We start from the raw sequence: 14617 nt of genomic DNA, 5'->3' as shown, positions 1-14617 counted from the left end.
ACTTCAATGCTTTTGAACTGGATATGTAGTAATTTCCCCGTAGTAACTTCATGTCAACACAAAAATATTTGGCAAAGTGAAAATACAGTTATTTTCATATACCCCTAATTTTATTAGAGTACTGAACAGCCAGAAGAATAATTTAGATGTGCCTTGCTAGAAGAGTTTTAAATAGCTACTTAAATCTAGCAAAATACTAATTAACCACTAGCATGTAGCATAGCAAAGTTTAAGAATAAATCTCAAATTTGCTATTCCAATTCAGTAAATATAACTGCAAGCAAAAGGCTTTAGGCTTTTCCCATGTGTCACATCCTTCTCCTAAGCAAAGGAACACACAGATCTTCTGTGAGTTATCATCGAGTTTGGGATTACATCTTAGCCTATTCTTATGTCTGGTTTCACAGACCATCCATACAAAATAGGCCTGTTCAGGTTCACTTGAAACTAGCCAAGATGTACAGGTAAAACAAAATATCCACATGCCACCCTAAAATAACACAAGAATTGGTAAACCCAGTTGTATCAAAGGTCCAGTGAACCAAATATCCTTTGTAAAAGACAGGAGGTTTAAGAAAAGTTTAAAAACGAAACAGGCACACCACGATCACTCCAGCTTTTGGCAGTCAGCAACCACCTGAGATGGAGCCTCTACCATAAGCCAGCAAGTGTAGTAGTCATGGCTGTCTCTTCCTTTCCAATAAGCATAGCTTACAATGCTGTGAGACATACAAAACCCACAGATAAACAAAAATAAATCATTTGTCCTTGTTGTCAGTCATAACAACTTCATTTAAATCACTGGATTTGCAGCGATTTGTTCCTGCTGTAACTTTGGTTTTAATCTTTCTCCTGTCCACATGGGCCCCATGAGGAGCTTTGTAAAGAATCAGCTACCTGCTTTTTTAAACCAGGAATGGCCTTGCTCTTTTATCACATCAAAAAGTATCAACTCTAATCCATCTTTCTAAGAATTTAAATCTACACTTTTTGTTATACCTGTTGCAATGCTTCTTTCATAAGCATGGGAGTTTTAATGTATCACTGAACGTACCAGATGAACAGATTTTGTACGTCACCAACAGATGTTACTGTAACATTTTATCTAAGTTATTTGACCCTTAAGACACAACAATATTCTTGTTCTCTGGCAAGCTGGGATGACAGCTGAATTCCATTATCGATTTACATGACCTGCTACTGTAGCTGCATCAAAAATGCAGGTTTCCTCTTTGTAACAGTATTCTTCAAAAGAGACATGTCAACTCTCCAACTGGAAGTGTTTATAACCAATGTTGTTAGTCATAAAAATGTTCTGTTTTATCACACTACTACTACTACTGGTTTCATTTATACTGCATCATTGCCACAGTCACAGATGAGGGGTCCACTTGGCTTGCAACTAACAGACAACTAATGTCAAATTCCTGTCTTACTGTCCTAGAGCTTAGATGGTAAACTGCCTGATGTAATTATAGCAGCAGGTTTTTCTTTTTCCTCCCGTTTCTATTCCTGTTACTCTTTGCTCCCACTGCTCTCTAGCAACTGTATAACGGTCTCCTTCCAAAGTCCTTCTCCTCAACCATTTAAATACTCATTTCTCCTCCGCTGTCTGATGAGCATTAAGAACAATCACACCAGTTAAATGCTAGGCATTTTTCTCCCTTCTGTTCTACCAAGAGAGGAGAATGTTAGTTATGGGACCTTGGAGGGGAGCTGGGATGGTTCTACCCTCTACCCATTAACAGACTTTTAGCTTCTTGAGCAAAGCAGGCTTACAGAGTGTGCTGTTGGTCCGGTCAACCAATCTTCCCCCGCAACACATAAATCAGTTCTCCCACATACAGCAGTGAGATAGCTCAGCTTCTGTTGGTCTCAGGGAGCTGGATACAGGATGGTGACCTCCAGAAAGACAAGCAGAGTTCGGCTGCTAGCACTGCTTTCAGCAGCAGACAACTGCAAGTCAGCCACGGCATCTGTACGGCTGATCAGCCAGACATTGGCTCAGCCACCCACAGCGTGCACCGTTTGCACTGCTAGAAAGGGGAAAGCAGGGAATCGCGTAGGTCCCTGTTAATGGAGCTCAGGAGACACCACTCGTCTGAGGCCTCACTACTCCTGTGCTCACGGAGTAGCTTCTCTCATGGTGGCGTGGTTTAAATTCGCACATAATGCCTGCCTTCTCTAACCTTATCCCTTCTCCTTTTTCATCACTTACAGAACACATTTTGGTCCTTCTCCCTTTCAGTCTCTTATTTGCCACTTAAAAACATTGTGCTCTGTTACACCTCTGCCAAAAAGAGAAGGAGGCCACTTGTATTTTGGTAGTTATAGTCTGATTATCTCCTGACGACAGAAGAAAAGGAGAGGATGAAAGGAGGAGTAGATCTTTAGGGAAACCCAATGACCTACATTATCCCACTGGATTTTTATTGCTCTAAAACAATTAGGAAGATTAATGTTGTCATCTCCATTTTAGGAGCTCTGACATACATATACATTTTAGAGTATTTTATAAAGACTAATGTAGTCATCCGCCTTAAATACAGCAGACCTTCTATAAATAACAGTTTTATATTTCCCCAACAAGATATAATCCACAGTGAAATGCATATCTGCATGAATAGCCTTGATCCGTTAGGGGAAAGAAAAAGGATTTAGTCAGAAGAAAGACTTGCACATTTCTGATATTAATATGCAGATTTAACCTAAGAGGCAAATAATTCAAAAGCTTTACTGTAGTCATCGTTAAAATGGAGAATACTGCATAGTCATTATATGGCTTACAAGCAGTAGATTTTTTTAATAACCCACAAACTCTTCTGGCCTCCCAAATACTCAGGCTTTTCCTCCCCCATTTCTGCAGATAATGCTAACATCCAGATGATTTTTCCTGATTTTTGATTCACTGTTATTCACCCTCCTATTTTGTGCATTCCCCTCCCCACCTGCTTTCATTATTCCACTGCATTACTCCAGATACCTGAAACTTGGCTCACATCTAATCTGGATTTCTCCACATGCCCTGGGGTGGGGAGGAAGGCTCCAAACCACCCATGCTTGTCTAACATCACAGCTGTCCTCTGCCCGGTCATTCCATGAATCAACCAAACTCCTTCCCCACCTATCACATGCTGACCAGAGATCCAAAGGTACTCTCGCTTGCAAATCTACATCAGGAGAGGGGCAATTACAAAGGATGTGCAATGGTAAGAAAATTGCTTGTGCTTCTAACATGCTTCATAATAAGGCATGTAGATACTTTATAACACAGAAGTATAAGATGATATGACCTATGCTGCCTTACAGGTGGATTTTATGAACTCCAAAATGATGTCTAAGAATCATCCTTAGCTATTTTGCACCTGATATCCTATAGGCTACCTTGCCTGTGCAACAAGGTGGCCAATTCTGGAAGCATGGCTGCTTGATAGGCAAGGAATGGGAGGGAAATTCAGGGGGATGTATACACTTCACTGTCCTATGGTTCTTTGCAAACCTCTGTCTAGAATCATCAGTCCCTAGCTGTTTTGAACACTCTGTAAACTACACTGAAAATGAGTTTCACTTGGTACTACAACATATCTCAATATTAATTTTTTCAAAAAATTTGATTTTCTAAAAGCTTCTATTGATAAGCAGTTACTTTGAAGAGTTTTTTATATTCAGCCTCCTCTTTTTTTCTCATAGTATTTAAATTTATAGTCTTTAAGGTGGCTCATAAAAGCCACATTCTTGTAATCAGAAAGCCGATTGCTAAAGCTCATTTCCTTTCAACTACCAAATAAGGTGTGGGTAACTTTGTTCTCCTGATGTCTTCTACTCCAAAATCCACCTGCAATGCTTCTAGACTGGCTTTCAAATCATTTTCAGAACACGTACGCTGAAAACATCCCAGACTGCAGTTGGCCCATTACCAGTAACAGTAAGTGGTGTGAATTTCAAGGCAGGTGGTGTTACTTCACTGCCAATTTTTTACAATTTTTAAACTCTACCTATGAGAGGCCCAGCTTCACTGTCAGTGCTGAGGTTTCCAGGTACTGTGGCAGGATTTCCAATAGATCCCTGTAAAAAGTGTGACATTACACAATAGCACTGCAGATGCGGACTCTTTGCCAGCTATAGCTCTGGAAATATATCTACAATTTTATCAGGTAGAAATGAGCCAGTTTAAACTTGGCACCCAAAGATGTTTCCTCCCAGCCCAGCTGTGGTGCTGCAGAAGTTACTACCCAACAGCCAGCCCCAAGCTGCTCACCACTGCATCCCTGCTGGGTGCTCTGACCATGGCTGGCAGGCAAGCCCTTTCCTTCACAGTCCCTGGAAAAGCTGTTCTCTGCCTCAGCAAATCTCTGCTGACTCTGTAAAGCTAAAGAACTCTAGCCAAAGCCTTGTTGCTTTTGCACTTTTTTTTTTTTTTTTAAACACTGAACTGTATCTCTAACTGTCTGAGGCTCCAGCCTTTACAGAATTCTTCATTCAACACCAAACAGACAACATGGGAGTCTCTTCATTAGCGTGCCATTTCTATTTCAGAGTGCTCATTGGAACAAAGGCCAGTTTTTCATTTCATAGTAGAAGAAACAGGATAGAGTGAGTTGCATTAATTTCACGCTAAAAGATTATTAAATTTCAGTTTCAGGGGCTGATTCACACTTTGCAAGTAATGTTGCGAGCAACTAGTTAGTGACTGAAAATGTGTTATATTCAAATGAAGTTTTTAGGAATAATTTTTAAAGCACAGTTATGTTCTGCAAACATTTTGGTATTATAATCAGACTCATTCCTTCTTTGTACACTCCTGTTTTTAATGTCTCCCTATAATAAGCAAAAACAAATTTTCAACATTCTCTCAGCCATAACATGATGATATACTGGAACTTACAACCAACCATAGTAATTTTACTGGGGCAGAGCATACAGCAGCTGTGATCACACAAGCAAATTCTTTTATACACAGAACCTAAAGTAAGAACAAAATATGCTGGTCTATGTCTGTGAAACTGAAGCAAGCTATACGGAAGCACTGGAAATTTTCAGTTAAATAGGTGTATGAGGTTTTTATTAGATCTACAAAGGTTACTGAGTTACAGAAGCACAGGGTCAAACACAGTGACTACTGAAAAAAAAACCAGGAACAGAATCAGTGTTTTTGTTAGCCAAACTGCAAAGACTGTAGATGAGGGAGAGTCATGAAGACTGAAACCACCTCTCACTCCCAAATGAACTCTGCATAGAGTGGCCGATGCACAACAGCAGGACAATTTGGTTAGGTTTGTATCACCATGCATAATGCTATATAGGTTACTTTGTTGGAGAACTTCATTTATAAAAAAAAAAAAAAATCAAAGCAACAGTTATATTTACACACACACAAACAAAAAAGGTGACAGAAAAATAATTGCCAAGAGAATCTCTCCTATTGGAATATTCTGCTGTTACTGTGATATCAGAATTACTTTTTGGCCTGCATCCCTACAATAAACACCCTTTGTTGCAAGAAAGTAACACATCATACCTTTTTCTGCCTTGCTCGTGTTATGTTTTTCAAGGAGGAGGTAACGAGGACTTTCAGGAAGAAAAGGCAGAATCACGACTTGTATCAGTGAAGGAACAATGATTGCTCCAAATAAGTAAGGCCACCGAGGTTCCTGCAAACAGATGCAAACAAAAGTCAGTAATACTCTCCCATAGTGATACTAGGAAGAAAAATAGCTTTGATGGGAAACACTGTAACTTTTCATCATTCAACATATTGCTTAAGTGAGCAGAGTTATGTCTTCTGCCTGAGCTTAGTAAGCAGTTTGAACACTTCCCCCTCAAATCACCTTACTCCAGGGCCAAGGAAGACAGAATTCAAGCCATCAACTGACTGAGAGTGAAGAGACACAAGGAAGCTGGAAAACAGCAACACATAACATGTTTTCCCTTTCCTTCAGCATCAACAACTATACATGTAAAAGTATGATGTATACACAAATGTATATTCTACACGTCATCCCCACTCACAGTAGTATATCACTCATTAGCTTTAAGAACCAGTACAACACTATTTTCATATAGTTACATATATCTGCATGTTGTCTCTTAGTCTAATCTAATTGATCTAAAAAAAACCCAACCCATATATATATGTTTGGCTCGGTCCTCTAATTGTCATAGTATGGGTAAAATCCTGATAACACTTCAGCTAAGCTGCAGTTTAGCACAGTTTTGTGGTTCTCGGTGTAACGTAGGCACTGACCATTCAGCATTTCACAGCTGCTGGGAACAAACCAAGTTGGGCTGAGGTCTCATCACAAGCCTCTTCTACTTGGCAAAACACAATATTTGCCTTACATGGACAACTAACACATAGTTGGGCAGTCTTCATTTCCATTCAGAAAAGAAGAGAAATAGAGTTCAATGCAATTAGAGTGAAAGACAGCTACATAATTTAACAAGAAAAAAGATACCTGGCTAACTGATCTGAAGTTGTCTTTATGAATGTTTTCTCTTGCAGCCAATGATTCCACCTCTTAAGCTGGCTTCCATGATAATTTAAGTATAAGAAACGGGTTTTACCTATCCTCCTGCCCAAAATCACGGGACCTTAAAGAATTCCTTTGGGTTTACGGTAGTGGAACTAAGAATAACACATGATACTGTTTCCCACTCTGAATTGGCTAACCTAGCTCAGATCTTAAAATGAAACACCGACAGCCCTGTTCCCAAGTCCATGAAACAGAAATTACTTTTTCTATTGCCTTGCAAGTGATCTGCTGGAAGTGTCCAGCAAGGACCTGAAACACGACAGCCATCTGCAGCACCCCCACCAACACAAAGCACCGACGACCCCTCTCTGGCAAGTCCCCCATACAGAAGCCAGGCAGTTTTAACCTGCCAGAGCCCCACTGCAGTGTAGGTGAAGAGCACAAGGTGCTGCACTATCCAACACTATTTATATGAATCTACTCAACTGCTAGCAGATTTCAGATACAACTTGACTTTGATAATTTTCTTTGAAATCAACTGGAACAAAGTTGGTAACATCCTCACATGCATTCGTTATTTAAAACCAGCTATAGAGGGTGACCTGAGCAAACCTCTTTCCAGAAAAGGCTGGGAAAGGCAACAGAGAGCTCATCCAGCTCTCTGGGCTTACTCTCAAGACCCAATACTTTCAAGCAGCTGAAGAAGAAAGGTGCAAGCAGTATTATTTTCTCCTGCAAAATGGCCCTCGATCCATCCACGTTCTTAAGATACCTTCTGTTCCAATTGAATGCCAAGATGAAATTTTCTAGTCGTTTTCTCCAAGTTCAGCATTCATCTATTTAATTCAATGCTTTCTAATCTGAGACTTGGTTCTTAATTGAAAAGACTGCTGAGTCTTCAGTGGGCCTACTGTTCAGGCATCATGTCTAGCACATTTTCAAAAGCTTGGCTAGATCAAAGGCAGACTGCACTGCACCCTGGCTGATCGAGCTCTGAGAGGCACCGGGGGTTTGGATCCTGTCCCTCCATCAGAATGAATCTATCCATTCAGAGCCTGCATTTCCCTAAACAGAGCTGGATAAATTTTATTTCAATATAATTTTTCACAGTCAAATCAAAGGTCAAAAGCCCCCAAGCTATTTTCTGTTGATAGTTTTTATTTTACATTCTCCCACTTCAGCAATGCCTAAAACACAATACTGCATGATACGGGATGTAAACCAAGCTCCAAGCCTGAACTGGGGCCTGAGATAACTGAATAACCACCAGGCAGAATATATGGGGTATCTCCTAATCAAACTTTTCACTTGCTCTTTAAGTGATTGAGTTTTTTTAAAAAAAAAAAAAAAAAACAAACAACTCCTGGGATGGGTAAACAACTTGAGAAAGGGATTTTTTCAAACAATTTAACGCTCGAGGTTATCAGTCTTCCCAAGAACCTCCGTTACCATAAAGACTTCAAGATACTATTTCTTCATTCCTATTTTTTTTTCTTTTAATGCAGCTGAGTGGAGAACTTTACCTAATATAGGAGAATTGAGTGGATAACAATCTATAACAAAATATATATAAACAAATGAGCCTGAATCTTATTTTAAAAACTAGAAAATTAAACTAAGGTTAAGACTTTAAGCACAGTTAATAATCACACAAACAAAGTAGGTACCTGTTTGTAAAGAATAACTTAAGAAAACAAGCAGTATAACTCATCAGTTTCATTCTATGTCTGCCTGGAATAATTTCCTATAATATAAACACACCTGATATGTATCATACAAAAAAAAGTTTATATGGTGATAGAACTTTTTACAATACTTCTAAATAAAAATCTTACTCTTGATTTGCACATCATATTTTCTGTAGGTTTCTTCCACAATGTCAAGTGCACTTCTTAAAGAAGAAAGTATCCTCTGAATTTTGTTATTATTTACATTCTGCCAACCCATGGAGACCTACTTGGAATAAGCTTTCACCCCTTTTAAAGTCTCCATAGTGTATGGTTTTTCAGTTGGTCATATTGCTCTCAAATAACTCTTCTGAAAGTGTTATTTTAAAAAAGGTATGAACGAGACTGAACCTCTGAACTTACCCTTCACAATAAATAACAGACCCTGACAGTATAATAAAAAGCCTTCTATTTTCACCACATGAGACACTGAGCTTTATTAACTTCCTCTGTGAAAGAGTTCCGTTTTACTTTTAAAACCTTAAGGTAAAGAGTCATAAATATGCTCCCACTTGCCATTGCTGGCATGAGTTGATCAGTAAGTCACCAAAGTCGATGGTAACTTCTCCATCCATTTCAAAGGTTTTCGGGTGATGCCTATTCAATGCTATAGAACGTATGTTCTACTTGCTTTTCTCTTAATTTACATTATCCGTGTTTAAATTCTTCATCCCACAACAGAAAAGAAATAGGAGAACTAAAATGAGTTTAAAAGATCCATAAAAAAATTGCAGAAAATCAAGCTGAACTAGACCCTATAAAGAGAATTAAAAGAAGCAGGGAAAAAGAGGGTTCCCTAACCTCTTTAAGAAGGAATAGGACAGGATACAAACTGGGACAATGCTCAGAAGCAATAACAAGGTAAAAGCAAAAGACAGCATAGGTGTGACTTGGAAGACATATTAACACTTTGCCTCAGTTGTCGTCAGTAAGAAGAAGCACATGGGCACTGCTGAGAGAAATGAAAACAACCACATCCCATTTTATCTCAGGAAAAACTTAAAAGAGCATTAAATATTTTAATTACAGGGGACGTGACTCATCACCTACTCAGAATCAGTACAAATAACATGTCAAGATGGTAAAATTTTAATTTTAAACTGTCATATTATGGATATTTGCTTAGGCTGGAGCACAAAAAACCTGGCTTTGATCTATTTACAAAAGACAGTCAAATAGTAGAGCAAGTTTGACAAGCACAGACTCATTCGAAGGTTGATATAATAAAGTGCAAAGCTGCAGAAATACAAGGAGCGGGGTGGGGAGGAAATGGATAAAGCACGACACGGATTTATCAACTGCAAATGAGACAAGATCAAACTATACCATAATACAGTAAAGCAAATGTTACCATGTCAAAGAATCATCAGCTAAAATGAAGAAAACGAAACTTACTGTAACAATTAAAAGGTGGAAAAGAAACTGGCATGGGGAAATGTCAACAGGCACTGCTGACAGCTGAACTGTTGGTCCATATGAAGCTCAGTGATCTATTTAAGCACCGGTTACATTTAGTATTTTCTCTAATTAGGAAGATTTTGATAAACTTTGAAGACACTTTTAACACAGAAAAGGCTAAGAATATACACATAGATATAAAAATTTTAAAAGAGAGAACTGAATTGTTGACAGGGTCATACAACAGAGGTGGAAAGAAGTGCTGTACTGCCCTTTATGTGGGCACTCATTTTTGGAAAGATCTAGTGAGGTCAATTAAGTATCCCGGTACAACATGTATGACAGGATCAAAAAGACGGAGTAAGGAAATACATGACTGCCACAGGCTCTACTCTCTCTCTCTCTAAATAAGTTTATTTATTTATTTAAAAAGCATAATCTGGACACGTATCCTACTCCCCATTCCCAACTGAGTATCAACCACTACAGCACACTCAGGTTCCTTGTTTGCTCTCTGCCCCAAGTTTGCTTTTCTGTGCTGTGCCCCTACATCCCACTGAGCATCCCTGAGCCCAACTGCCCCAGGGCACGCTTCCCACATCCCTGTCTCCTGTCCATTCTAGAGCCACAGGGAAATTACAGCACCCCGAACACCTCCTCCTAGGCAGCAGCCTGCACATGGGGTAGCACAGGGCACTGCCCAGAGGTCTCCAGCCCTGCTTTGCATCCCAGTGTAACAGCCACGCTGCCTCACAGAGCTATTGAGGGCTTCTTTGGCTTTACTGCTTGAAAGGTGCAGGAGATCGTATCAAAATAAATACTCGCTCTCCCTTTTTCTCATTCAGTGCACAGGATGAATTGTGATCTCTCAGTGAGCTGGTCCATTTACCAGTCACTATTAAATAGTCACTATTTAAATATTAATTCTGGAACTAATTCCTTGGGGGTGGGGGGTTATGATGGGTTTACTACAGTGCTGAACACTTTACAAACAGCAATGATTTTTTCGTATAATACCTTTCTTACGTAAAATGACATATTTTACCCATTTTATACGTGGGGAGTGAAGAGACAAAAGTCTCTTGCATCCAATGCAAGATACTAAAAACGTCCAGGAACGAGTGATTTGGCAGTCTCTTCTTTTTCATGTTCCTATAAGTAGCAGGAACACGTTTAAAACTTTAGTTTGGCAAAATATAATCACACACACATAGAGCTAAAAAGAACTACATCTAGTATAATTTCTAGATGCCTTGGAGCATCTTGCCTCGTCTCCCGCTGCAGGCCCAGAAGGATGCAGGTCTCTGGGGTTTTGTGTCACATCTGCCAGTCCCACAGGGACATCTAAAGTACCATAGGGCATCAAAATGATACTATATGCGTATGTTCAAGCAATTGAATCTTATCCTCTCTAGTAGAGACTTGGCACAAAAACTTCATATCGGAAATATTCCATTTGCCACACAAAAAAATCACATCCCTGCTCAGAACAGACTGGGTAGACTAACTTGGGCGTTCAGAGCTAAGACGACTGCACAAGGCCAGCATTTCTCTGTTAATCTGTTACCGTGCCACATAAAACACTCCTAAAGGTAAAGGACAACCTCACTGGCCTGGGGCCAAGGACTGAAAAAGCAGTGAGATGCAACTAATTTCTTAGCATTAGAACTGTCTTTTCTTCTTTGAGTCAAGGGTATGGCACAATGGTGATGACCATGAGGCAGCTGAGAAATGAGTACTTCTTCTGTATGTCAGGCTTCAGACCTGAAGACACGTAAGGTACAGGACAACTACCTTTCTCTTACCTTCCTTGTGCCACTCCAAACTCTGCTCTACAACCTCCTCTGGCTGCAGAGGGCACGAATCTCCCCCTCTAACAGTTGCTTCCCCGCGGGATACAATTTTCTCTTTGCATGACCATGCCTGTAACCCAGTTCTGTAGAAGTATGTTGTAGTAACATTATTTACATTATTATACATTATATACAGTTACAAATCACTTACCTTCTGGTTTGAAACAGAGGCAACCCAGATAGTATGCGTATTTCACTTCTGTTCTGCACCCACATGGATCTTTACTTTTATATGTCATAACTACAGATATAGCTCTAACAACAAGATTACTCAAGTCTCAGTGTCTTCCCAGGTATTAAACAGTACAGAAAGTTACCAGACTTAAGGGTTTACAATCCTAATCTAAAATTCACAGAAGTCAGCAGGAGGTTTTTGTTACTGAGTAAACCACCTTTGGATCAGGACTTAAAACAGCCTTGAAAGTGGTCAGTGTTCAAATCCCATGACCTTCTGTTCACTAAACTGCATGTTAGACCATGTTGTACGTATTGAGAGGGAGAATTAAAGGTGTCTGTTACAAGTTCCCAAGATGCTTTTTGGTCCATCTTTTTATTGGAGTAACAACCAGCTTTTTACTGAACACTTAAATGGCACAACTTGTCTTCATTGCTTATTCATTTCTGAGAAAAGTAAAAATTTCTGAGAAAAGCAATGGGAAATGGCAAGCTTTCAACTGGTTTATCAGCAGCCAGCATATATAGTTGAGCTTCTTTAGAAAGAAATATTAGAGGTATGTTGGTGCTATGCAAAATTTCTGACAAAACTTCCTTTCAGCTGTGCATGTAGACTCAGGTTAACTTCCATAAATAATAAAATACAAAATAGTAAATTAAAATAATTGAAGACAATAAGATTCAGTTCCTCAAACATGAGCATACAGTGTCATTTTGATGCCCTAGGGTACCTCAGATGTCCCTCTGGGACTGGCAGATGCAACACACACAACTCCAGAGACCTGCATCCTCCTTGGACTGCAGGAGGAGGTGAAGCAAAATGCTTCAGGGCACCTAGAAATTACATGAGATGCAATTCTTTTTTTGTGTGATTATATTTTGCCAAACTGAAGTTACAAAGGTTAGACTAAGGTAAATCAAAGTTAAGAAAAAAACCTATTAAAAACCCCAAAGAACATCTGTTGTTTTTAAAAAAACTGAAACAGCTGAATATTCAATCTTCACACTTTTTTAATGGCAACAGATCTCTTTAGATTTAAAAAAACCAAAATCTCATTTTGACATTTACTTTAAGTTAAAAAAATCCCTCAAAATACTAATCAAGAATATACCTCCTGATTTTTCTTTTCGCCCGTAGTTTCAAAAGCAAACTAAGAAACACAAGTCTGGAAAATACACCTTATTACTCAATACGATGACTGCACGCTACCCTATGCTGCTTGACCAATTTACCACAGCATTAATAGCCAATTTGTAAAGGATAAATTTAAATATTAGGACATGAATTTGCAAAAATGGGTGATTTTACAAAGGACAATGGAAATTAAAACTGAAATGTTAATCATCCAGAACCTTCAAAAAGGTTTAAATGGCGGTTATCTCCCCAGCATGTGAAGCACACTGGGAAGGAAGTCACAGGTCAAATCACTTTAGACTTTAATAACAGACTTGTAAATATTATCAGACACTCAAGCACTAAGGAGACAGGCAAATCAAAAATGTTTACTTGCTCATAAACTTCTGAAGCAGAGTCCAACAAACACAGGGTAAGATGAAGTTCATAGACAGATACTGCCTGTTACTAGGTCAACTACAATAAGTGAAAAAGTCAACCCTTTTAAGACTGCCAAATAAGCAAGAAGTCAAACCTTAAATATCTAGACAATATAAACAAGTGCTGTAAGTTTAGTTACATACGTTAACTATGTTTCAGTGGATCAGGAGAAAGGGGTCTAACAAATTATAAACAACTGCTCTCGACTTCCACAGTATTTTGAAGTCTGTCTTTACTTCAGACCTGTTGAAAGACATCTTTCCATGAAAGCTTGTCTACTGCTTTTCCAACTGACCAAATTAAACAGAGTACTACTACCTAGAAATCTTATCTTCTCAAGAGTTAGGTGGGCACTGTTTCAACTGTGTATGAGAAAGTAGTCCTCGCTGATGATAAACTTTCATCCAAACATTAGGTGCTCTGCCATGAAGTCTGTTGTTCAGCAGTAAGTCTAAAAATAATATATATATCTCCACAGTTCTCTTTCTTCTATAACCATACTTCCACTTCCACATTCAGACAAACCCTTTCCTGCAGGATGTTCTCCTTCCCAAATGCAAAACTGCAACATGTGCATATTGCATATGGCCAATCAGCCATGTGTTGCTCCTAAAACTTCAGGAATTTAAGTCCAGCTTTAATGGACTGAACATCATTTGCAAATACGAACTCACAGCTGTTTTCCCATGCATTACTTAATGAGTTCTGTACAGAAAAGGGATTAATAAATACCTTTGTGTCTGTCTGCGGGAACCAATAAAAAGTTGATTTATAATCTCCATTAAATACATAATCTCAGCTGGTCTACAATAGATATAAACAAAGTACTTCATTTAATGTCTCCATTACAAATATATTGACACCCACCACATCCCACCAACAGGGCTGGTATAATGGAGCAGACCTTCTCTTTCCATGGGTACTACTGAACTATGAATACGCAACAACCCAGAGGGCCCCGGCAGCGTTCCTGTACCCTTGTCAGCACTAAGGCTGTGTATCTCTAGCCTGGTGGCTGCACAGCAGCTTCCCTTGGCTGCATCAACTATTGGGTGAGGTGACCGCCAAGCCCCTGATCGGCAACTTACAGCTTGTAATTAAATGCAAGTGCCTTGATAAATGACACAGAAATTGCTTCAGCAATAAGAAACTCTGTGCCTTATGTGTTACTGTGAAAAGATGAAGGAAATTTCCCATCCCTAGATAAAAAAGGAACCCAGAGAATATTTTAAAAAGGATTGCCATCTTCAAAATCACTACCTCAAGCAATTCTTAATTGGCATGTCTGGTACCAGTTTGCACGAAGCGCAGGCAGATTTCCATCCAGATACACGTAATCAATCCAGGCTCAGAAAGGCATACAAACACCTGCTGAAATCGGTGATTATCTGAAAAAGCACTGAAATGTTTTCCAGTTCTGTTTTTGTTTCTTTTTTT

General features: G+C 39.1%; 1 protein-coding gene across 1 annotated transcript in view; it reads right to left on the bottom strand.

The window, feature by feature from the left end:
• Positions 1-14617, bottom strand: part of SLC2A9 (solute carrier family 2 member 9) — a 117354-nt gene that overhangs the window by 66529 nt on the left and 36208 nt on the right. Inside the window, exon 7 of the mRNA XM_052780471.1 lies at positions 5519-5651. Within this exon, the coding sequence (XP_052636431.1) occupies positions 5519-5651 (133 nt within the window). The remainder of the gene's footprint in view (positions 1-5518; positions 5652-14617) is intronic.

The sequence above is a fragment of the Harpia harpyja genome, chromosome 2 (assembly GCF_026419915.1).
Source record: "Harpia harpyja isolate bHarHar1 chromosome 2, bHarHar1 primary haplotype, whole genome shotgun sequence".
In the NCBI taxonomy this organism is placed as follows: Eukaryota; Metazoa; Chordata; class Aves; order Accipitriformes; family Accipitridae; genus Harpia; species Harpia harpyja.
The sequence above is the reverse complement of the archived record's forward strand: the minus strand, read 5'-3'. Positions and strand labels throughout refer to the sequence as shown.